Source organism: Plecotus auritus (genome assembly GCF_963455305.1).
Source record: "Plecotus auritus genome assembly, chromosome: 8".
Taxonomy (NCBI): domain Eukaryota; kingdom Metazoa; phylum Chordata; class Mammalia; order Chiroptera; family Vespertilionidae; genus Plecotus; species Plecotus auritus.
The window spans coordinates 128597437-128620692 of record NC_137782.1 but is presented as its reverse complement, the minus strand read 5'-3'; the positions used below and the strand labels follow the sequence as shown (position 1 = coordinate 128620692).

Below are 23256 nucleotides of genomic sequence, written 5' to 3'. Positions count from 1 at the left end.
CTGGTAATGTTTTTATTTTTAAAAAGGCCATTCTGAGTCTCAAATTACCAACAATTTTATTTGTGTCACTAGTATGCTGCTTTTACTACTTATTCTACTGTTACAGTCTTTGGTTCATTTTGGGCTGAGTCTTGAAGAGAGGGAAGATTTCTATCTCGGAAAACAGATGGAGAAAATTGAGAACCCTTTTGTTTGAGAATATTTGAAATATTAGAAATGATGATGCAAGTGCAACCCTAGTTGAGAAATCTAACTTTATTCCTTGCAGACTTAAAGCCAGTAAGGTTTAAAGTTGAGAGGCAGTAACATTCTCAGTGGTATCCAGAAACCTGCCTTCTTGTTTGTAAAGGATCAACATAAACATATATACAGCTTGACAGGGACCTTTGAATAAACTTAAAATGTGGACCATGGAATGTCTCATAGAGGGCTTTTTTTTTCATAGGTGATTATCCCACTCTTTAATTCCTAAAACAATGAGGTATGGTTTCAGCCTAATTAGATGAAATATTTTGTTTCCTTTAAAATCCTGAATATATTTAATAATTTATTGAAATTGAGTTATTATAAAAACAGAGTTTCTAAGTAATTCTCTTCCTTATATTCTAGTGGAATAATAAAAATAAATAACAACAACAAAAAAAAAAAACTATCAAAGCTAACCTTTGCCAAAGCCATCAAGAAGTTGGTGATTACTTTGCAAAAGTCACAACTCTGAAACAGAATGCTGGTGAACTTAAAGTGGCTGCTGTCTGGCAAGTCTTTAATATATTTGTGCCTCAATACATTTAAACCGTCAGAGTTCATGAAATCCTAGAAGCCTAATGAAAATCAGATATTTTCATTAAAGGGAAGATCCTTTTTATCTGAATAGAAAGAGAATAAATTCAGGTTTTGATACAATAGTTAACACAGGATAAAACCCCCAGGGGAGCTCAATCCATTCTTTAACTATTAACAGAATGAAGATCTTTTATTTTTTCTTTTTTTATTTATTCCTCTCATGCTGTCTCCTTTAAACACACAAACACAAGAATAGGAAACATCAAACTTTTAACTGTTATAAAATGTGTACACCTTTCAAGATGTTTTGTTCAAGATTTTTTTTGTGTGATTTTCCTTAAGTTTTATTCTTATTGGGATAAAGTTGATGCATTTCTATAGTACTCTTCACTAAGTCTCAAGCCACAAAAAAAATAACACCCCAAAACACATAGAAGTCATTTTTTTTAAAGGAAACTCAAAACAATCAAGTAATCTGAGTATTTTCCATTCTATCCAGAATTTCAAAGCCTTCTGAAAGACAATGTGAATGAAAATAGTGGTTTGAGGCCTAAATTTGTCTTATTTTTTTGGAAGTTTGCTTTTTGTCAGCCTAAAGCTACATAGTCAATCTGTACGAAGTATTTAAAAAAAAAAGCTACAAGACCACCTTGGGTGCCTTAAAACAGTGGTCGGCAAACTGCGGCTTGTGAGCCACATGCGGCTCGCGAGCCGCAGTTTGCCACTCTGTTGACTAATGAGTTTGCTGACCACTGGGATAGGGGCTTAATCACAAGGAACAACAACAGCCTGTAATTATTGGAATCGAGAGTCTAGGTCAGTGGTCGGCAAACTCATTAATCAACAGAGCCGCAGTTTGCCGACCACTGCCTTAAAACAATTATTTCTAATATGCACATACTCCTAAACATTGAGATAGGTTCATATGTGAATAAAATCCCAAATTAAGATTAAAAAGTAAAGTCATTTTAGAAATAACTTTGGTTACTCCCACATGTCATATGATTTAAATGGCAATCATGGATTTTGAAAAAAATATACATATTATGTATTATCTATAAAAACACTAGTATATAACTTCAAACAACACGTTTTTCCAAAGTGACACAAATTGTTCTAAACCTTAAGGAAACTTAAAAAAAACCTCTTCTATAAGCAGAATAAAACCTATCTGAGATATTAACAAATTTGTTGTGGAAACTTGTTAATAAATTATTGGTAGAAATTCTTAATATCCATTATGCTATAACCTGAAACAGACTAAATCATTTTCTTTAGTAAAAGAATAATATGTAAACTGATAAACTACAGATTAACCATCACATATTAAAAGTGTGACTCAGTGACAATAACAAGTGTGGTGACACAGTGCTCAAATCTGGCTGTGTCCTGAATTTCTCACTCTGAAGGTATTAGGCCAACCTACCTTTGGGACAATTTTTATTTTTATCAGCAGAGACAATAGGTGTCTTTTTATCCTGTTTCTTGAAGTTTGTATCACTAGTCTATAACAGATAGCAATGAGATAGCTCTAGCAATAGATGAAGCAAGAGGGTAATCATGTACTAGAAGAAACATTTATCTGTCTTTTGATCCAAGCTTCTCAATTAATTCCTGAAGAGGTGCCAACTCACGCCTATCAATCAGATTAAACTCCTAAAAAGAGAAGAAAAATAAAATTTAAAAATACATCTAAAATTAAAACTCTGTATATGACATTCAGAGAAAGTATTCCCAACTCTAGTTTTCTGAAATCGAAAGAAATAATGAAATGATCTCTATGAACATTTTATGATAGAATAATTTTTACTCCTTTTTAAAATATAGAGGACTTACTAAATAAGCAACTATAATAGCATGATGCTCACTGGGTAAAACATTAAAATTAAAATTGTGTATGTCTGCATTTACATAGGAATTCTCTGGAAACTTTATGCTGAACCTTTGCTAGTGGCCACCTCAGGGGCAGCAGACCTTTTCCTTTCATAGTTATAGCTATAATCTATATCTATGCCATACAACAACCTCAGAAGGAAGATAGAGAAGAGCAGAGTACATTATCCTTTGTGTAATACATAATATGTAATATGCAAATCGACTGAACGGCTGAACTGCAGAATGACTGTCCAGATGACCACACTATGACATGCATTGGCGCCAGGCCAGCCAAGGCGGGTATGATACGATTGGTCAGGGGGGCCCCACAATCGCCCTGCAGAGGGAGGCCCAGGCCACCGGCCGGCAGGGCAATCAATGGGGGGTAGGGGGAAGCCTCGACCTCCCTCTGCGGGCAAGCTTTCGGGAGGGGGGGGGGGCTCCGCAACTGATCACCCCAAAGAGGGAGGCCCAGGCCACTGACAGGTGGGTGGGCCCTCCCTCTGCAGGGCGATGGATCACAGGGATCCCAGACTGCAAGAGGGCGCAGGCCAGGCTGAGGGACCCTCCCCTGCCTATTTCGTGCACTGGGCCTCTAGTCTACTATGAAGCTGCTGGGTTTTCCACCAAAAAATATCTAGACATACTTGTATTTTGCATACAGAATTATATATTTCTAAAGTAAGACTAAAGAAGTCCCGATTCTTCCACATCTTTTTCAAACAATGTGATTATTTTGATTTTTAAAGATTCTAGCTGCTACAACTTCATAACATTTGGCCTTATGTGGGACTTCTAGACACTAAACCTAAGACGACATGTAACAGGTTCTTCTAAATATTTCTCTTCCAGGCATAAACATCTCATGAAACACCCCAACTTCAGATGTTTTTCATAGTGTCCCTTTACCCAGCAGTGCGATGGATCAGAAGGGTATGGACAAGCTTTCTTGGGTTTTTGGTGCTCCTTGTCATATCCTAACCAGAGACCTGGGCAGCCAGAGGCAGGAAACTCAGAATGGAGATGATGCTTTCTATGCTGCTACGCACATCAATGAAATAAAGTAGAAAAGAGAACCCTGCTTATACTTAGCTCTGCATCTATAAATAAAACTCTATAAATTGTTCTTTATTAAAGTTACCAAATCAAGTATGTTCAAGTCGAAGAACACAGAAGTCAACATGGTTCAACTTACCTGAACAAAGAAAATAAAGTGCTTAAAGGAGGTGTTGAGGTGAGCCTCCTCTTGCAGCTGCATCACAGAATCAAAGTGCTGGTGATAAATATGGGCATAAACCCTGAACAGACGCTTTAGAATGGTCTTTGCCACAGACATAAAGTTTTTGGGAAATGGGACACCTATAATAAATATACATATATATCCATTAGTCTTTTATCTAACTGAACAGCAGAAAGTTTAGATATAGCCATGAGCAACTCCAAAAGACAAACATGCATATTCACAAATACAAGCCTACTGTATTATATACATTTTTTAAAGGCAAGGGAAAAAGGAATCCCAAACCTAAGCATATGAGGTATGCTCATGTACTACACATTTTCTATCTTAAAATAGCAGGCACAGGTTTCAAAATTTATATATAAAATGTTACTGAATCAAAATTAAAATAAGCCTATCTGTGGTTAATATTGAAGAGTTTCTTCCTAAGACTAAATGCAATAGCCCAGCCAGTGTGCCTTGGCAGTTGAGCATCGACCTAGGAACCACGAGGTTGCAGGTTTGATTCCTGGTCAGGGCACTTGCCCAGGTTGTGGGCTCAATAGGGAGTGCTGATGCAGCCCATTGGTGTTTCTCTCTCTCCATCCCTCTCCCTTCCCTTCTCTAAAATCAACACATATTTTTTTAAAAAGATAAAATGTAACAATAGTAAGCATTTGACTATAAATAGAAAATTTTTACTTTTTGTAATCTGTATCTAAAAAAAATTTACACACTCAACTAGGACTGGAAACTCTCCTAAGAAAAAGAAAAGGCAAACTTCAGATCATCATAATCTGCTGTTTTACAAGTATTTTATCTTCTTGAATTACTCTGAAAAGCCAGTTTTCTTAAAAAAATAAAGTTTATACTCCTAGTTTAACAATGCTATTTTCATTTTTCTGTAGTCTAAGAAGGGAATATACTTCCTAAAAAAAGGGAGGAAGGGCAGCTCCCTATTTTTCCAAGAAAATAAATATCTCCTTAGAAAAGAACAGGGAGAAGGTTTGGTAATCCCTTTCCAAGCAGTGCAGGTAGGGATGCAACTGGTTACATTCCTGAGAATTTTGGTTAACAAGACCAAAGTCTCTTAGAAGGCAGGGATAAGAGAAAGACAATAAAATTGGCACTGAGTACAGTAAATAAACACATAGGAAGGTACCTGCTTCCAAATAACCTTAAAGGTCCGTTCCAGAACATTTACTCTTGAAACATTTTCTTTAAATTTTCAAGGACAAAAGCTTAAACACTTTTTCCTTTCCTGAATTTTGTTTTGTTTCTCAATTAGTCCTTACTAGCTTGAAATTTAGTATATTTTGCTCTTATAAGCTGGTTTTTGTGGGGCACTTCCCCCCAGCCCCAGTCTTGGCTAACAATCTGCCCTTTCAAACATTATTCTGAAGCTTATGGGCTTGTTTTTCTGAAATGGGTCTTGTATTAATGTACTGAAAAGATGGATTTTATGTCAAATTTCTTTTCAAAATTTATAAATGGGCACCTTGCTAATGAAAAGAACAGTAGTAACTTGGATATACTGGTTTAAAAGTGGATAAACAATTTCGTCCAAGTAGATAATTAGCATAAATGTGGTATATAGTAATAAAGTAATGAGGGGGAAAAGAATGCCAGAACATTACGATAAATTACTGATGAATGGGAAGCTGAGAAAAGAGAATAAAATCAAAAGCATTCTTAAGAAAACTTTAATGAATAAAAAAATATTTGTTTTAATCTAAGCACTTTCAAGCTGAATTTGACAAACATTCAAGCATAGTCACTATATAATAAATCTTTTTTGCTATTAAGCAAATAAAATGCTTAATATAATGGAAAAGTTGACTAATAGCAAAACCTTTAGTTAGACTGCAAAAAAGGAATCTGCTATGGTCTGAATATTTGTGTTGTTCCCCCCCCTTCCTCCTGGCAAAATCCATATGTTGAAGTCCTATCCCCTAGTTGATGGCATTAGTAGGTGGAGCTTTTGGGAGGTGATTGGGTCATGAGGGCCAACCTTTCATGGATGGGATTAATGGCCTTATAAAAAGAGGCCTCAGAGAGCTGCCCTTCTACTATGTGGGGACTAGGTGGGAAGTCTGCAGTCTGGAAGTGGGCCTTCATCAGAACCCAACCATGCTGGCACCCTGATCTCAGACTTTCAGCCTTTAAACTTTGAGAAATAAATTTCTCTTGTTTATGTGCCATCCACTTTCTGGCATTTTTATTATTATAACAGCCCAAACAAACAAAACAGAATCCAACAATATATTGTTCATAAGATACCCTTACACACTGAAAATGACAAGGACCAATCTCATCCATAAATACCAATTCCAAAACCTTAATCAAAATACTAGCAAATAAAAATACTCTTCCAGGAGAACATTAAAAAAAAAATGGAGAAAACCTTATGGCCATTAGCAACACAATTCACACACCTCTAACCAAAAGCAAGATTCTTGCTTAATGCTAAAATACTAGACGCACTCATAAAAGGAAATAAGAAAAGGATGTCTGCCATTATCACCATTAGCACTGCTCTGGAAGTACTAGTTGGTAAGCACAATTAGATAAGAGTTACACAAGAAATATACATTATCAGAAAGAGGCAAAATTACGATTAGTATGATGTAACTGTATACTTTAAAAACTCAAGAAAAACAACCCAAAACAACAGGAATAATCAAAACCTGGTGGTCAATGATAAAATTTATATAAAAATCAACAGATTTTCTATATACTAAACACCACTGGAAACCAAATATTAATAAAAAAAATTAAATGCCTAGGAATAAACTTAAGAAACTTGAAGGATTAGCATAAACTATAGAATTTTATAAGAGGATATAACAAATAAGAGACATGAGTAAATGAGGAAATATGCCTTATTCTTGGATAGGAAGACACAGGATTGTCAAGAGAACAAGAATCCCTATATTAATCTACAAATTGAATAAAATCATAATAAAAATCTCACAAAGATTTTTTTTTTACCTTGACAAAATGATTCTAAGTTCTTTGGAAGAATAAATATCCCAGAATAGTCGTGAATATTCTGAAAAAGAAGAGCAAGGAAGAGAGACCAGCCCTATAAGATGCTCAAAGATATATGCCCATGGTTAATTAAAACAGTATGGAATTTCTACAGGAACAGATAAAGAGATTAAAAGACTCCAAAATATGTGACAACTTGATGATCAGGGGAGAAAAGACACATGTATTTGATAAATAGTACTGGACAAACTGACTAGCATTATAAGTGAGGAAAAATGAAGGGAACAATGAGAAAAAAAATTCCTGACAGAACAAAGATTTAAATGTAAAAACAAAACCACAAAAGTACTAAATGAAAACATGGATAAATATTTTTATAATAGTGAAGTAGGGAAAACCTTTCTAATCATTAAGACCCAGACATCATTAAAGAAAAGATTAATCAGAAAATAAGGAAGTTATATATAGCAAAATCATTTGATGAACAAAGTAAGACAAAAGGCAACCTAGGGAAAAATACATTTATGACAAAAAGCTAATATCCTTAACATACAAATAAATGAACAAAGGATATAAAAAGAAAACACAATGATTAGTAAAACAAAAAAAAATGCTCAATCGCATCAATATCTTAAAAATATACCTTAAAACTAACTTATTTACCTAAATTATAAAAAATTTTTTCAGTAACAACCAGTATTGGTGAAGAAACACAGGCAGACACAAACATCTCTGAAAGGAATACACACTTATAATTTTTTTTCAGAAAAATTTGACAGTCTCTGTTACATTTTTTAAAAATAGAGCGTTAAAAAGCACACATTTATCATTTAAAAAGAAAAAGTTATACAACATTAACTCACCAATCTTAGAAGGAAAAAGGGTTTCATCATCAAGTTGGTCCTGAACCCAAGTCATCAAATAGTCAATGTATTTTGGTGCAGAACATTTGATTGGCTTTTTAATGTTAGTACCATCTGCCCAATGATATTCATATCTGAAGAGAGAAAGGTTTTATCGATCAAGTTTTCACATTAACAAATGTGCAACTTATAATCAAAGTAGGTTCACATTTTGTCAACAGAAATTATATATATATATGTATGTGTGTGTGTGTGTGTGTGTGTGTGTGTATATATATATATATATATCTTTAGTAAATTACCTAAACTTCTACTGAAGATTACTTTACTGAGAGTTTCCCATTGAATTATTTTGAAAAGTGATGGTTATAATTGGAAGAAAAAGAGAAGATAATGTGGCAGCTGGCATTGCCAGAATGGATGTTTTCTAGCATAGCCCTGGGAAAAATAAATGACCTGTATTTCTGTCTGAGGCAGAGGATGCAGAGGACTGGGGAAGGGACTGATGGATCACCGCATTCTGAGATCCTTGGCCACCTAGTTATCACCAATAGAGTCAAGATCATAAAACCCTACCCAGCCAGTGTGGCTCAGTGGTTGAGTGTTGACCCATGAACCAGGAGGTCATGGTTGATTCAGGGCACATGCCCGGGTTGTGGGCTCGATCCCCAGTGGGGAGCATGCAAGAGGCAGCCAATGGATGATTCTTTCTCATCACTGATGTTTCTATCTTTCTCTCCCTCTCCCTTCCTCTCTGAAATCAATAAAAACATTTTTAAAAAAGATTAAACCCTGTTTCTTGCCCTGGCCGGTATGGTTCAGTGGATGGGCGTCAGCCTGCAGACTGAGGGGTCCAGGTTCAATTCTGGTCAGGGGGCATGTGCCTTGGTTGCAGGCACATCCCTAGTGGGAAGTGTGCAGGGGGCAGCTGATCGATGTTTCTAACTCTATCCCTCTCCCTTCCTCTCTGTAAAAAATCAATAAAATATATATATATATATAAAAAACACCTGTTTCGTGGAGAGGGTGTTAGTCATGTTTCTAAGAAAGCAATACTTAGGCACTCAATATTCATTCAAAACAAAGAGTATGCTCAGATGGTGTGCTTAACTAGAATGAGTAACAAGACTTATACAAAACTTCACTGTATGAAGTATTTAAGCCATAGATCAGTGTAATTTTCTTTATTTAAATTTCTTTAAGGAAGCTTGAGAACTAAAACTTAACACAAAATAAAAACATCCCTGGCCCTAGCTGGTTTGGCTCAGTGGATAGAGCCTCAGCCTGTGGACTGAAGGGTCCCAGGTTCGATTCCAGTCAAGGGAATGTGCTTGGGTTGTGGACTCAATCCCCAGTAGGGGGTGTGTAGGAGGCAGCCAATCAATGATTCTCATAATTGATGTTTCTATCTCTTCCTCCATCTCCCTTCCTTTCTGAAATCAATAAAAATGTATTTTTTAAAAATCCCTCCTAAAACACTATAATAAAAACTAGTGGCCCGGTGCACGAAATTTGTGCACTTGCGGGGGGGGGGGGGGAGGGGTGGCCACAGCCTGGCCTGTGCCCTCTCACAGTGCAGGAGCCCTGTGATCGATCGCCCCAAAGAGGTGGGCCCCACCCACCCATCCAGGGCTCCTCGATGGATTGCCCCAAAGAGGTAGGCCAGAGCCGGGGGTCCCGCGGCCCCACGCCTGCCTTGGAGGCGGGACCCCCAGCTCCGGCCTACCTCTTGGGGCAATGACCCCACGCCCACCACGGAGATGGGACCCCCAGCGGAGCAGCAGCCGGGAACTGTCCCCAAGGCGCGCAACGCAGCGTCAAGCCCCACCCACCCTGGTGATGGATTGTGACAGCATGAGGGCATGACAAACACCTAGGCTTTTATTAGTATAGAACCGTGGTCAGTAAACTGCAGCTCGCGAGCCACATGCGGCTCTTTGGCCCCTTGTGTGGCTCTTCCACAAAATACCACGGCCTGCGCAAGTCTATTTTGAAGAAGTGGCATTAGAAGAAGTTTAAAAAATTTGGCTCTCAAAAGAAATTTCAATCGTTGTACTGTTGATATTTGGCTTTGCCGACCACTGGTATAGAAGATAGGATTACCAACTCCCTGGGGATCTATCCTTTACACCTGTAGCAAATTCAGAAAAGATAATTTTTTCCCCCAAGAGGTAAATAAATATCTTGACACCAACTACCAGGACATAAATTTAAGTCATTTACTATATTGAAAAGACTGGAAGGGAACACCTAAATCACACACTATCAAACTTTGACAACATATGGGTGACAGAGTTCCATCTCTTTCTCAGTATTTCTTGAAATTTATTATAGTCAATTTTTTAAAAATCTAGCATCTTTAAGCCAAATAACTAACACAGCACAGCTGGAAGTAATTAACACTAAATAAGCACAAGAAAAAGGAATCAAATATTAAAAAGTTAACTAAAAACTCAATTTCAAGAATTTAAAAAACAGAACCATAATGTTAACAGAGTTCTAAATTTCTTTTCCTTTTACAACTCTTTACTGTAATGCAATTACAAAATCAAACACTAAAGTACCAAATGCCAAAGTATTTAATAACTAAAAGCTTATAGGTAAGTATTCAAGAATTCATAAAATTGAACTGCTTTTACACAAGCAGATAAGAAAAAAGTCTTCACTATTTAATTTCTATCAATTAGTGATTAGCTTTACTTAGTACTCCTATGTAAAATGCAGTAATATGTACCTTGGACCTGCAGACATGACTGGACAGCTTGCTTCAGTGCAGAATTCTGTAATAGTTCCATATAACATGTTGATCTGATTGAAGAAATCCACAGCTAGAAATATGGCAGAATTGTGTTAAAATATCTATGTAAACACACCACCACCAGACCTCTCAGTTGAAAGAAAAATAGACAAATTCTTGGCTGAATCCTTGGGAAATTCAACGATCCAAGGATACTGTAAATTCTCTTTTCTTTGTAAGTTGTCACACCTAAGTAAACTTTTAATATATATTCATTTTTAACATACTAAGCTTTTAACCAGCACGTAACAGCAGAAAAATAAAAATCAGAGGTAATTCTAACTTAATGGTGACTATATGTCATTAGAATACACAATTTGATTACATCCAAGGGGATGAAAAAAGCAAGCCATAGCTTCTATTCACCTGGACTAGACAATTATCATTTATGTTAGAAAAGTGTTATGAAGCCCTAACCGGTTTGGCTCAGTGGATAGAGCGCCAGCCTGCAGACTGAAGGGTCCCAGGTTAGATTCCGGCCACGGGCATGTACCTTGGTTGCAGGCACATCCCCAGTAGGGGGCGTGCAGGAGGCAGCTGATCGATGTTTCTCTCTCATCTATGTTTCTAACTCTCTATCCTTCTCTCTTCCTCTCTGTAAAAAATCAATAAAATATATATTTTTTAAAAAGTGTTATGAAATACATTGTGAGGGAGGTGTATTGGCAGTTATGAACAGTCATTAAAAAAAATCCAATTCATCATAAAAAATTTGAGGCTAGCTCTAGCTGGTTTGGCTCAGTGGATAGAGCGTCGGCCTGAGGACTGAAGGGTCCCAGGTTCGATTCAGTCAAGGGCACATGCCCGGGTTGCAGGCTAGAACCACATAAGCCTTAAAACCACACAAGTTTTTTTAAAAAGTTTTCGTTCCCTGTCTAAAGGAGTACCTAAAAATCCACTAGGGCTTTTTCAAGTTTCTTAAAAACATATTAAAGAAACTCTGTACAAAACCCCCTCTTACAAACCTTACTTTTAGTCATGTTTCTAAGAAAGCAATACTTAGACACTCAATATTCATTCAAAACAAAGAGTATGCTCAGATGGTATGCTAGTTTAGTTTATAAATCTAAAGCAGCAATTTTCAAACCAGTGTGCTGCAAGAAATTTTAAAACATGCAATACCGGACTATCAGGGGCACTGACCGCTTTTTCCCTTAAATTATAAAATTTAAAAATGACAACAGTCAACACAATAGCTGGTGTGAATGACTCAAAATTATACCTATTTTTTTGTCAGATAGGCAAAAATATATTTTTTGCTCTGCCACAGAATTTTAGCAATTAGTTTATTGTCAGAGAGAAGTTTGTTGTTAGAGAAAAAGAGAGCGAGAAACATCAATTTGTTGTTCCACCTGTTTATGCATTCATTGGTTGATTCTTGTATGTATCCTGACCGGGGATTGAACCCGCAACTCTGGCATTTCAGAATGATGCTCTAACCAACTGAGTACCTGGCCAGGGCTGCACCTTGTTTTTTTCTCTTAGTGATATGAATAAAGGCTTTTTAAGAGAGTTGAGAAAAGCAAAATTTTTCTTATGTGGCTATTAGAAAATTTCATATTACATTTGGATCTTACATTATATTTCTATCAGATGTGCTGATCAAGGCAACAGTTATCAATAGCTGATTAATAAAAGACCACATAAAGATAACTAAATACTATGGAAGTCACTATACCATTAGAAGTATATACTAGTACTAGAGGCCCAGTGCATGAAAATTCATGCACTGGAGGGGGGGTCCCTCAGCCCGGCCTGCACCCTCTCACAGTCCAGGAGCCCTTAGGGTCGGGAGGCGACCCGGTGATCAGGGGAAGGCGACGCCCCATCACACCTCTGCTGCTGCCACTGCCGGCAGCTCAAGCTTCGGCCGGCCCTGGTTACCTGAGCCTCGGGCAGCCGGGCAGCCGCCATCTGAAGCTTGCCTGCACCTCGGGCTGGCCCTGGGCAGCTGGGGGGCAGAGGGAACTGGGGGACTCTGGAGGCAGGTACATGGAGCAGCCATGCCTGCCACCCCAGCGGGGCTGAAGGGACTAGTCGCCGCAATCTTATGGCTGTGGGCGCCACCATCTTTGACGGCGGGGCAGTCAATTAGCATATTCCCTCCTTATTAGATAGGATTACCACCTATGAAGTAGTCTTACAAACAAACAAAATCAAGTCTGACTAATCCAAGCTCCAAATCTGTGCTAACATGGTAGCCACTAGCCACATGTAACCACTTACATTAAAATGAAATTAAATTTAAAATTCAGTTTCAGTCACATTAGCCACATTTCAAGTGGCCACAGTGCAGATATAGAACACTTGCATCATCACAGAAAGTACTATTGGACAGTGTTGCTCTAGACCTAACAGTTACAGGAAATAAAAGGAAGAACAGAACATAACTGGTGTCTTGGGGATATGATCAGTAAAATTCACACTGTGGAGAACAAATGAACTAATGTCTTTAAGAACAACAAAACAGCAAAGAAAAAAGACCATAATGAGGGGAAACATATGTACATATATACAATGGGATACTACCCAGCCATAAGAAAAGATGAAATATTGCCATTTACAACAACATGGATGGATCTTGTGAATAACCAAAATAAGTCAGATGGAAAAAGTCAAGAACCATATGATTTCACTCATCTATCTAAATACTAGAGGCCCAGTACACGAAATTTGTGTAAGAGTAGGGTCCCTAGGCCTGGCCTGCGATCAGAGCTGATCGGGCCTTCCTTCCCCAGCTGCCAGCTGCCAGCTGCCGGCCGGAGCCTTCCTTGGCCAAGGCCTTCCTTCCCCAGCTGCCAGCCACCAGCTAGGGCAGGGGTGGGCAAACTTTTTGACTCGAGGGCCACAATGGGTTCTTAAACTGGACCGGAGGGCCGGAACAAAAGCATGGATGGAGTGTTTGTGTGAACTAATATAAATTCAAAGTAAAGGAGCGTAGGGGAGAGCAAGAGAACCCTCCGCTCTTTTGGCTCTGCGGGCCGGATAGAACAGCCGAACGGGCTGGATCCGGCCCGCAGGCCATAGTTTGCCCACGGCTGAGCTAGGGCTTTCCTTCATGCCACGCCACCCCCTGGTGGTCAGCACACACCATAGTGAGCAAGCGAACTCCCAGTCTCCTGGTCAAACTCCCAAGGGGACACTTTGCATATTAGCCTTTTATGCATATAGAAGATAGATATAAAAACCTAGGCGACCATCCAACCGGTAGCTATGACGCGCAATGACCACCAGGGGGAAGACATTCAATGCAGGAGCTGCGGTGACTTGGCAGCTGTGGTTCTTGGGTGACGAACCAGGAACCAGAAAGGAGGGAGCCCGATTCCAGGGTGCATCACCCAAGAACCGCCCTCTCGCAATCCGGGACCCCTCGGGGGATGTCTGAGAGCCAGTTTCGGCCCGATCCCCACAGGCCAGGATGAGGGACGCCACCGGTGCACGAATCCGTGCACCAGGTCTCTAGGGTGGGATAAAAAACTGAAAGCACAAATGAACAAACAAGACAATCAATCAAAAACTCAAGCCCTGCCCTAGCCGATTTGGCTCAGTAGATAGAGCATCAGCCTGCAGACTGAAAGGTCCCGGGTTCAATTCCGGTCAAGGGCACATGCCCAGGTTGCAGGCTCGATCCCCAGTGGGGGACGTGAAGGAGGCAGCCAATCGATTTTCTCTCATTCTCTCTCTTCCTCTCTCTCTCCCTCTTCCTTCCTCCTTGAAATCAATAAAAATATATTAAAAACAACAACAACACCTCAAGCCCTAGCCAGTTTGGCTCAGTGGATAGAAGGCTGGCCACAGACTGAAAGATCGGTTTGATTCCAGTGAAGAGCACATACCTCAGTTGCAGGCTAGATCTCTGGTGCATGCTAGAGGCAACCAATTGAAGTCGCTATTCCGTTAGAAGTATATACTACCACCGCCCTAACCGGTTTGGCTCAGTGGATAGAGCGTCCGCCTGCCGACTGAAGGGTCCCAGGTTTGATTCCGGCCAAGGGCATGTACCTGGGTTGTGGGCACATCCCCAGTAGGGGGCATGCAGGAGGCAGCTGATCGATGTCTCTCTCTCATCGATGTTTCTAATTATCCCTCTCTCTTCCTCTCTATAAAAAAATCAATAAAATATATTTAAAAAAAAAAAAAGTATATACTACCACCTATGAAGTAGTCTTACAAACACATCGATGTTTCTCTCTCTCTCTCTGTCTCTCCTCCTCCCTTCCATTCTTTCTAAAAATCAAGGGGAAAATATCCTCAGGTGAGGATTAATAAATAAATAACTCAAGATACAGACAACAGTGTGGTGGTTACCAGAGGGAAAGGGGGTCAAATATACTATGACAGAAGGAGATTTGACTTTGGGTGGTGAGTACACAATGCAATATACACATGATGTATTATAAAATTGTACACTTGGAACCTATATAATTTTGTTAACTAATGTCACCCCAATAAATTTTTAAAGTTTAAAAAAAGGAAAAACAAACAAACCAGGCCTTCCTGGATCCTGATTTAAGCCAACCATACATTTTTTGTTTGTTTATTTATTTCTTTTAATCCTCACCCAAGAATATTTTTCCATTGATTTTTCAGAGAGAGTGGAAGAGAGAGGGAAAGACAGAAATATTGATGTGAAAGAAACACATCAATTAGTTGCCTCCTGCATGAGCCCAACTAGGGTTCAGGCTGGGGAGGAGCCTGCAACTGAGGTATATGCCTTTGACCAGAGTGGAATCTGGAACCCTTTAGTCTGCCAACCATACATATTTTTTTAAAATATATATATATTTTTTATTGATTTTAGAAAGAAAGGAAGGGAGAGAGAGAGAGGGAAAGCGAAGGAGAGAGAGGAGAGAGAAGAGAAAGGAGAAAGAGAGAGGTGAGTGAGAGAGAAACATTGATCAGCGGCCTCCTGCATGCCCCCTACTGAGGATGGAGCCCATAACCTGGCCTGAAAATAGAACTGGCAACCTTTCAGTGCATGGAACAATGCCCAACCAACTAAGTGACACTGGCCAGGGCCCAATCATACATTTTTTTTTACAAGAAACATTTATAGGACAATCAGTAGAAATGTGAACACTGACTGCATATTTGATATCATAAAGGAATGGTGGTGCCCTGACCGGTTTGGCTCAGTGGATAGAGCGTCTGCCTGCGGAATGAAGGGTCCCGGGTTCGATTCCGGTCAAGGGCATGTACCTTGGTTGCAGGCACATCTCCAGTGGGAGGTGTGTAGGAGGCAGCTGATCGATATTTCTCTCTCATCAATGTTTCTGACTCTCTATCCCTCTCCCTTCCTCTCTGTAAAAAAGACTTCTGAGCCTTTAAGAAAAAAATAAATGAATAAATAAAATAAAGGAATGGTGGTATTGTCATTATCTTTAAAAGGAGAGTTGTCTTTTAGAGATACTGAAATCTTTATAGATGAAATAATATGTCTGGGATTCACTTCAAAATAATCAGGGTGAGATACACAGAAGAGTCATGAATTGGCCATGAACTGATCATTGTTAAAGCTGAATAATGGCTACCTGGGAATTCACCGTGCTAGTTTCTCTACTTTTGTATGTTTGAAATTTTCCATTAAACAGTTTGTTTGTTTGTTTATTTATTTTTAATATATTTTTATTGATTTCAGGGAGGAAGGGAGAAAGATAGAAACATCAATAATGAGAGATCAGCTACCTCCTGCACGCCCCACATTGGGGATCAAACGCAAACCCGAGCATGTGCCCTGACCAAGAATTGAACCGTGACTTCCTGGTTCACAAGTTGACACTCAACCACTGAGCACGCCGGGTGGGAAAACAGTTTAAAAAATTCCTGGAACATTGGAAATTTTTAATAGACTTAAACCTTATCACCCCAGAGCTGATCTTATCTCAGAAATTATATAACCTTAATATTCAAATCTCTAGTCTCAGAATATTCTTCCATGTCATGCCCTCACTTTCTTGAACTCAAGAGTGACTTTCAGCTTATAGATTCCACCATTTTCTCCCAATCTCTCAATTTCCTATGACTACTCAAGTCACAACAAATAAGTGATTAAAGCTTTGAACTGCAATTGACTTTTCTGTATATATAGTAGGCAAATTAGAGCTGCTGGGATTGGGAATACAACTATACAGATGGATTCCCTACAAAGTCATGGTCCACCACAAGTGGAATCTTTGCATTTATCAATCTTTTACTTAAGTTTACTCAGCTGCTTTTCTCCCAAACACTCATCATTCCTTCTTAGGTCTCTTTACTCAACCACAAAAGCTACAACCAAGTACTCTGAAGAGAACACTACAGTTTTTAATGTATTTGTATTTACGTGTTTCTTTACAGATAATCTATTATATTACAACCTGCACATACCTGTAAAATAAAACTAATTAACAAAAAGATTTTAGCAAAGCCTTCCTATAAACCAGTGAAGTTGAATGTTATTAAAAACTTACTATTAACGGCAATCCATTCATTGAGATCCTCTCCCTCTGGCAACATAACAGCTTGTCTCAGATTCCCACTTCCTAGAGTTGCTTCTGCATGTTTTAAAAGTTCATACTGATGAGACCCTTCAGGGATATTCTTCTTTGGTTTGAATGTTTTAGAAGAGCGGCTGCTGCTGTTAGGTTAAAAGAAAAAGTATATAAATTTTTAGGACTAGAAAGAAGCAGAATGGTATAATTTTAATGGCATAATATAAACTGTAAAATAACATAAAAAATACTCCCTGTAAAGTGCCAGGATTTGGGGGTAGGAGGTGATGATCACAATAAAAGAATGCTTTAAATTTCTTTCTCATGTAGAAACAGTATTAGCAGCACAATGTCACACAGAAGGCAATTTAACTATGCCTCCTGAAGCAGTCTGGTGTAATAGAAAGGGCACTTGAACAAAAAAAACACACAAAAAGCCACAAAACCTGGATGCTAGTCCTTGATCTGCCACTATCTCTGTGGGTGCTTGAGAAACCTAGCCTCCTTTTGGCCTCAATTTCCACCTACCCAAAATGGTGCTGTGAGGGAAGTAGCCCTAAGATTCTAATAGCTCAAAGAAAAAATAACAAAACAAAAAATAACCAGTTTCTATACCAAAATATTTGGGACGCCATCAAAGCAAACCAGAGAGGAAGCAACACATTTTTTGAAGTTTTAAGCTGAAAAAGTAAACTAGTTATTGGGGCGAAAAATACGTTTTTATTCCTATTTCACACCATCCACAAGGAAGGTCTTCCTAACGTGTCACAAAACCCAGAAACCTTAAATGGATGAATTTCAAATTATAATAATTACAACTTCAGTAACAGAGCAAAAAGATAAGTAACCAAAAAAAGTACTTGCAATATGTATTACAAAAGATAAACTGGATTAATAATGGGCTTCCATAATCCGTTAAGAAAAAGGTAAGGAACCCTTTAGAGAAATGGGCTAAGGAGATAAATAGGCAATTTAGAAGGAAAACTACAATGACCAATGAACATCTGAAAAACTATTTAATTAAAATAAGATATTTCCTTAAACTGAGTATCAAAAGTGAAAACAATTACCTTAAGTGTGGTATAGAGAAATTAGTGCTTTAATACAGCATTGGTGAAAGGGCAAAGTGTTTTTGGGAGGGCAACATGGCAGTACGGTATATGTTAACACTGAAATGTTCCTCAATCTATCCCTTCCACTAAGTATCTTAGATATGTAAGGATGTGTTTTCCAAGATTGTTTTTAATAGTGAAAAATCTGGAAACAATCCTAAGGCTAATTAGAAGAATGAATAAACAAACTATGATACATCTGTGTCATGGAATATTGCATTGTAGTTAAGAACAAGATATAAGGATATGATAGAGCTATATGTATTTACTTGAAAAAAATCTCAAACATGGTTAAAACAAAACCAAATAAACAGCAGGAGCCCATTTTGTAAATGTACAGAAATGCAAATCAAGTTGATAGTGGTGATTAATTACTTCTAAGAAGGGGAAAAGAATAAACTGTGGGCTTTCATTTTACCTCAGTAATTTGAATTTTAAATAAGATTAAGAAGTAAAATGAATTTAAAAACAAAACAAAAAAAGAAGTAAAATGAATTATAAAAACACTAAAATTCAAATATGGAAAGTTTTTCAACGTGGTAAACACCTATATTTATTAGGGAAGTACTAAATTACAAGGAATTGCCTTTTATATCTAGAAAGCTGTGAATGACAGAAAACTGAATTTGGAAGGCATAGAATGATGGCTCAATATTCAAATATTATAATCATCTAAATTGTGATTCAAATGACACCAAGACAGTGAAAAGAATCCACAAAATGGGAGAAAATATCTGCAAATCATAGATGTGATAAGTGACTTGTATCAAGGATAAAGAATTCTTACAACTCAAAAACAAAAAGAGAACCCAATTAAAAAATGGCCAAAAGTTGTCAACTATAATTAAAAATAATTTGTTAAAAATGGTCAGAAGATTTGAATAGACATTTCTCCAAACAAAAATATACAGGGCGCCCTGATCGGTTTGGCTCAGTGGATAGAGCGTTGGCCTGCGGACTGAAGGGTCCCGGGTTCGATTCCAGTCAAGGGCATGTACCTTGGTTGCCGGCACATCCCCAGTGGGAGGTGTGTAGGAGGCAGCTGATCGATGTTTCTCTCTCATCGATGTTTCTAACTCTCTATCCCTCTCCCTTCCTCTCTATAAAAAAAATCAATAAAAATATATTTAAAAATATATATATACAGGGATACGCGGGTGGGAGGAGGGCCGGGAAAAAAATTATATATATATATATATATATATATATATATATATATATATATATATACACACACACACACACACACACACACACACACACACAAATGGCCAATAAGCACACGAAAGGATGCTCAACCTTCTTAGTCATTAGGAAAATGCAAATTAAAATCACAGTGAGATACCATTTCACACCCACTTAGGATGGTTATAATAATAAAAAAAAAAAAGACCAGTGCTAGCGAGAGAGAGTGGGGAAAATGAGACTCATACGTCACTGTTGGAAATGCAAAATGGTGCAGTGCTTTGAAAAAGTTTGGCAGTTCTTCAAAAGATTAAACATAATTCCCATGTAGCTCATTCCTCGCTCAGGTATAATATCCAAGAGAAATGAACACACCAATACAAAAATGTGTACAGTACGTAAAAGTTCCTAGCATTATTCGTAAAACCCAAAGTGGAAACTCAAATATCCATCAACAAAACAAAGTTCAGAAGAAATACAGAACCTCACATTTACATCCAAAAGCAACTAAGCAACGTGCATACACAAACAAACCACTAAATAAACATTAACTCATAAGAAAAAGACTTGGGGGAGGGATGGGAGAGATTGTTCTAGTAATACAGAAATCTGCAATTAACATCTAAATCATACAGACTTCTTGACCTGATAATCATACTTTGAAGACTATACCCTTAACAAAATAATCAAGAGGGGAAAAGCGATCTGGACAAAGGTATTCTCAGTAGTCCTATTTTATAAATAGCGAAAGGATCCAAATTTCTCACGATAAGGAGCTAGTTAGATTAACTCTGGTTATGAAACACCATGCAATTTTGAATTTTAATAAAAATGTCAAGTATGTGGGTAATGTCTGAAACGAAAAATGGGTATTTATTCATTCATACAACACACATTTAAGCAATGTACTACGTAGAGGGAGCCACCTGAGAATAATAAACAAGATGCTAGCGCAATGCTTCTCACACCGCAGCACTCCTCGTTTTCCTGGGGCGGCGTTTTTCCACGGGGTAACTTAATACTGACGATAATGTAACTGGACAAACGGTGGAGTAAAAAGCTAAGTCAGCAAGGATCCTTGGAGAAGGCTCCAGACTGGAGAGAAACTGGGAGCCCGCGGCGGGGCCCGGGTTCCGCCCCCAGGTCGCCCCTTCGCCCTCAGGGCCGTTCGGGCGGAAAAGTTTGGAGGCGCTATGGTCCTGGGGCCTTTCTAGTCCTCAGTCTCTTCGCTCCGCTTCCTCTGCGTTGACTTTTCATCTCCGTCTGCCTCGGCCCACGTCCTAGCCTCCCCCGTGACCCCAAACCGGAGCAAACCAAGCGCCGACCACCCCGCCCTCACCTCAGGGGCCCCCTCATCCCTCGCCGCCCTCCGCCCTCAGTCCCGGACCCTCGGCCCGTCTGCACTCACAAGAGGAAGCTCATCTTCTATCCTCAGAGGGGAGGGGAGGGGCCGCGGGCCCCTGTCGCAGTCGGGACTCGGAGCTCGCTCGGGAACTGAGAGGTAGCAGATAGGCCTCAGTCCGCCGACAGCGGAAGGACCGGCCGCCGCTGCTCCGAGCCGAGGTTGTGCCAGTGTAAGCGAGTACAAGCTGCGGCGCCCACCTCACCCGCCTCCCCCACCTAGCGGAGAGGAAATGCGGAACCAGCATAATCTCGCGAGAAAAACCTGCTCTCTGCCCCGCCCCGCCCTGCCCCCAGCTGAGCGGCACACGGCCCCGCCCTCTTTACAGATCACCCAATCACCAGCCCCCAGGCCAGGACTTCCTTTCCTGGGAGGCGTGGTCGGCCTTGTATTTGGCCCAGCTTGTTGCTGTTGGTTTAAGTTCCCTAGCTAGCGTGGGGCCTCTAAAAGTTTTAATTTTATTGAGGTATAATTCACATAGCATAAAAGTCACTCTTTTAAAATATATGTTCACGGATCTGTGCAACCATCCACACTATTCTAGAGTATTTTTGTCACCGCATAAAGAAACCGGTACCCATTAGTCTCAAGCCCTGACTGCAACTAGTCTACCTTCTTTTTATATACATTTGCCTAATCTGGACATGTGATATAAATGGAATCATGTGCTCTTTTTATAACTGGCTTCTTCTACTTAGCACAATGTTTCCAAGATGCATCTTTATGTTGTAGTACGTACCAGTATTTCATTCCTCTTTTCAGATGAATAATATTCCATTGTATGAATATACCTTACTTTGTTTATCCATTCATCTGCTGATGGGCATTTCCACTATTATGAATAATGTTACTAGGAACATTTCTACACTGGGTGGAGGGTGGGAAAGCAGGGTTCGCCACCTCAAAATATGCCTTTTGAGATACTGATCATTTTAAGCTGGTTATTTTCAAGAAACAGAAGACTCAAAGAACCTTTAACCTTCCCCCTGACTGCCCCTAAAAAAATTTTGAGAGAACCTGCTCCAGAAAGGGACCTATTATCATATATAACTATAGTTTAATATGAATTAAGAGTGACAGGAAGGAACCTATCAAGGCTCTCTAATCAAATTTCTTTCTATGTCCCATTGTTAAAGATGTCTCAGCAAACATTTATTTACCAAATATTTGCTTTTTTTCATCAACATGTGAATTGCCTTCCTGTCCTTTGTAGTTTATGTTCTCTTCTACTTTTCTAAATTTCCAACTTTATTCTAGTAAGCAAATACTTATATTATTTTTTAACTTTTGTTTTTTTAAAAAAGAAGCAAGATAGAATAGTGACTAAAAAGCTCATGTTTTGGAGGTGACAGTCTGGGTTGAACACTGCTAGTGCTACTTAAAAACCATGTGATCTTTTGCTTCAGTTTTCTCATCAGTAAAATTGGGGGCAAACTCATAGGGTTGTGAGGATTAAATGAAAGGGAAAGAATTCAGTTCTTAGAACATAGATACACTCAATCAACATTTGCTATTTAAAAGGGAAGAAAATTTTTAATTGATTGTTTTAAATGTTTGCATTGATTTTTTTCATTTAATTTTATTTTTTTATTTAAATCCTCACCTGAGGTTATTTTTCCCATTGATTTCTTTAGAGAGAATGGAGGGGAGGGAAGAGCAGGTGGGGAGAGATAGACAGCAATGTGAGAGAAACACATCGATTGGTCACCTCCTGTTGAAACCTCAATCAGGTATGGATTGAGCCTGCAACGAGGTATGTGCCCTTGATGAGGAATTGAACTCTAGACCCTTCCATCCACGGGCCAACCTCTAACCACTGAGCAAAATTGGCCAGTGATTATTGATTTTTAGAGAGAAAGGAAGGGAGAGAGATAGAAACATCCACGATAGAGAAGCATCATTATGGGCTGCCTCCTGCACACCCCCCACTGGGAATCAAGCCATCAACTTGGGCATGTGTCCTGACCAGGAATCGAACCAGTGACCTCTTGGTTCCTGGGTTGAAGCTCAACACTGAGCCACACCAGCTGGGCTAATTGATTTTTTTCAAGAGAGAGGAAGGGAGAGGGAGAGAGAGAAACATTGAGGGGATCAAGCACATAACCCAGGCATGTGCCCAGGAATTGAACCAGCAACCTTTCAGTGCATGAGACAAACACCCAAAGGAAGTGAGCCACATTGGCCAGGGTTTGACATGTCTTATCACCTCTATTAGCTGGCCATCTTCCTGAAAGCAAATCCCAACTGTTTATCTTTGTACAGTCTTTTACAGGTGCCTACTGTGGGGCCTTGTATCAGGGTATATATTCAGCAAATACCAGGTATTTGCTAAATGAATGCAATTGCATATTTGGCCAAATATTATTTTAGAACAATTGTTTTAAACTGATGCAGTCCCTTAATTTCAGAAGCTTTGTGTAGCTCGGGAATCTCTTTGCCTTTATCTACCTTGGGATTCCCAGATGAGAACAATCTCTCACCAAATGGCAATGAAATGACCAGGTATAGAAGTGCATATTTATATTTTCTGGGAGAGATGTAAGTGCCTAGATACTTTCC

General features: G+C 39.0%; 1 protein-coding gene across 2 annotated transcripts; it reads right to left on the bottom strand.

The window, feature by feature from the left end:
- Positions 1–993: 993 nt before the first annotated feature.
- On the bottom strand, positions 994–20923 carry MOB1A (MOB kinase activator 1A). Of its 2 annotated transcripts, XR_013961489.1 has the most exons (7): positions 20704–20910; positions 16978–17144; positions 10466–10559; positions 7732–7865; positions 6869–6929; positions 3854–4017; positions 998–2439 (listed from the first exon to the last, which is right to left on the bottom strand). XR_013961489.1 is itself a non-coding variant. In XM_080685638.1 (6 exons), exons 1-6 carry the CDS (start codon positions 20715–20717, stop codon positions 2362–2364), a joined length of 651 nt encoding a protein of 216 aa, XP_080541764.1. In that variant the 5' UTR covers positions 20718–20923; the 3' UTR covers positions 994–2361. The 2 variants fall into 2 exon arrangements, 1 of the variants encoding a protein (XP_080541764.1); XM_080685638.1 differs by lacking the exon at positions 6869–6929 and having other exon boundaries at positions 994–2439; positions 20704–20923.
- Positions 20924–23256: the final 2333 nt, after the last annotated feature.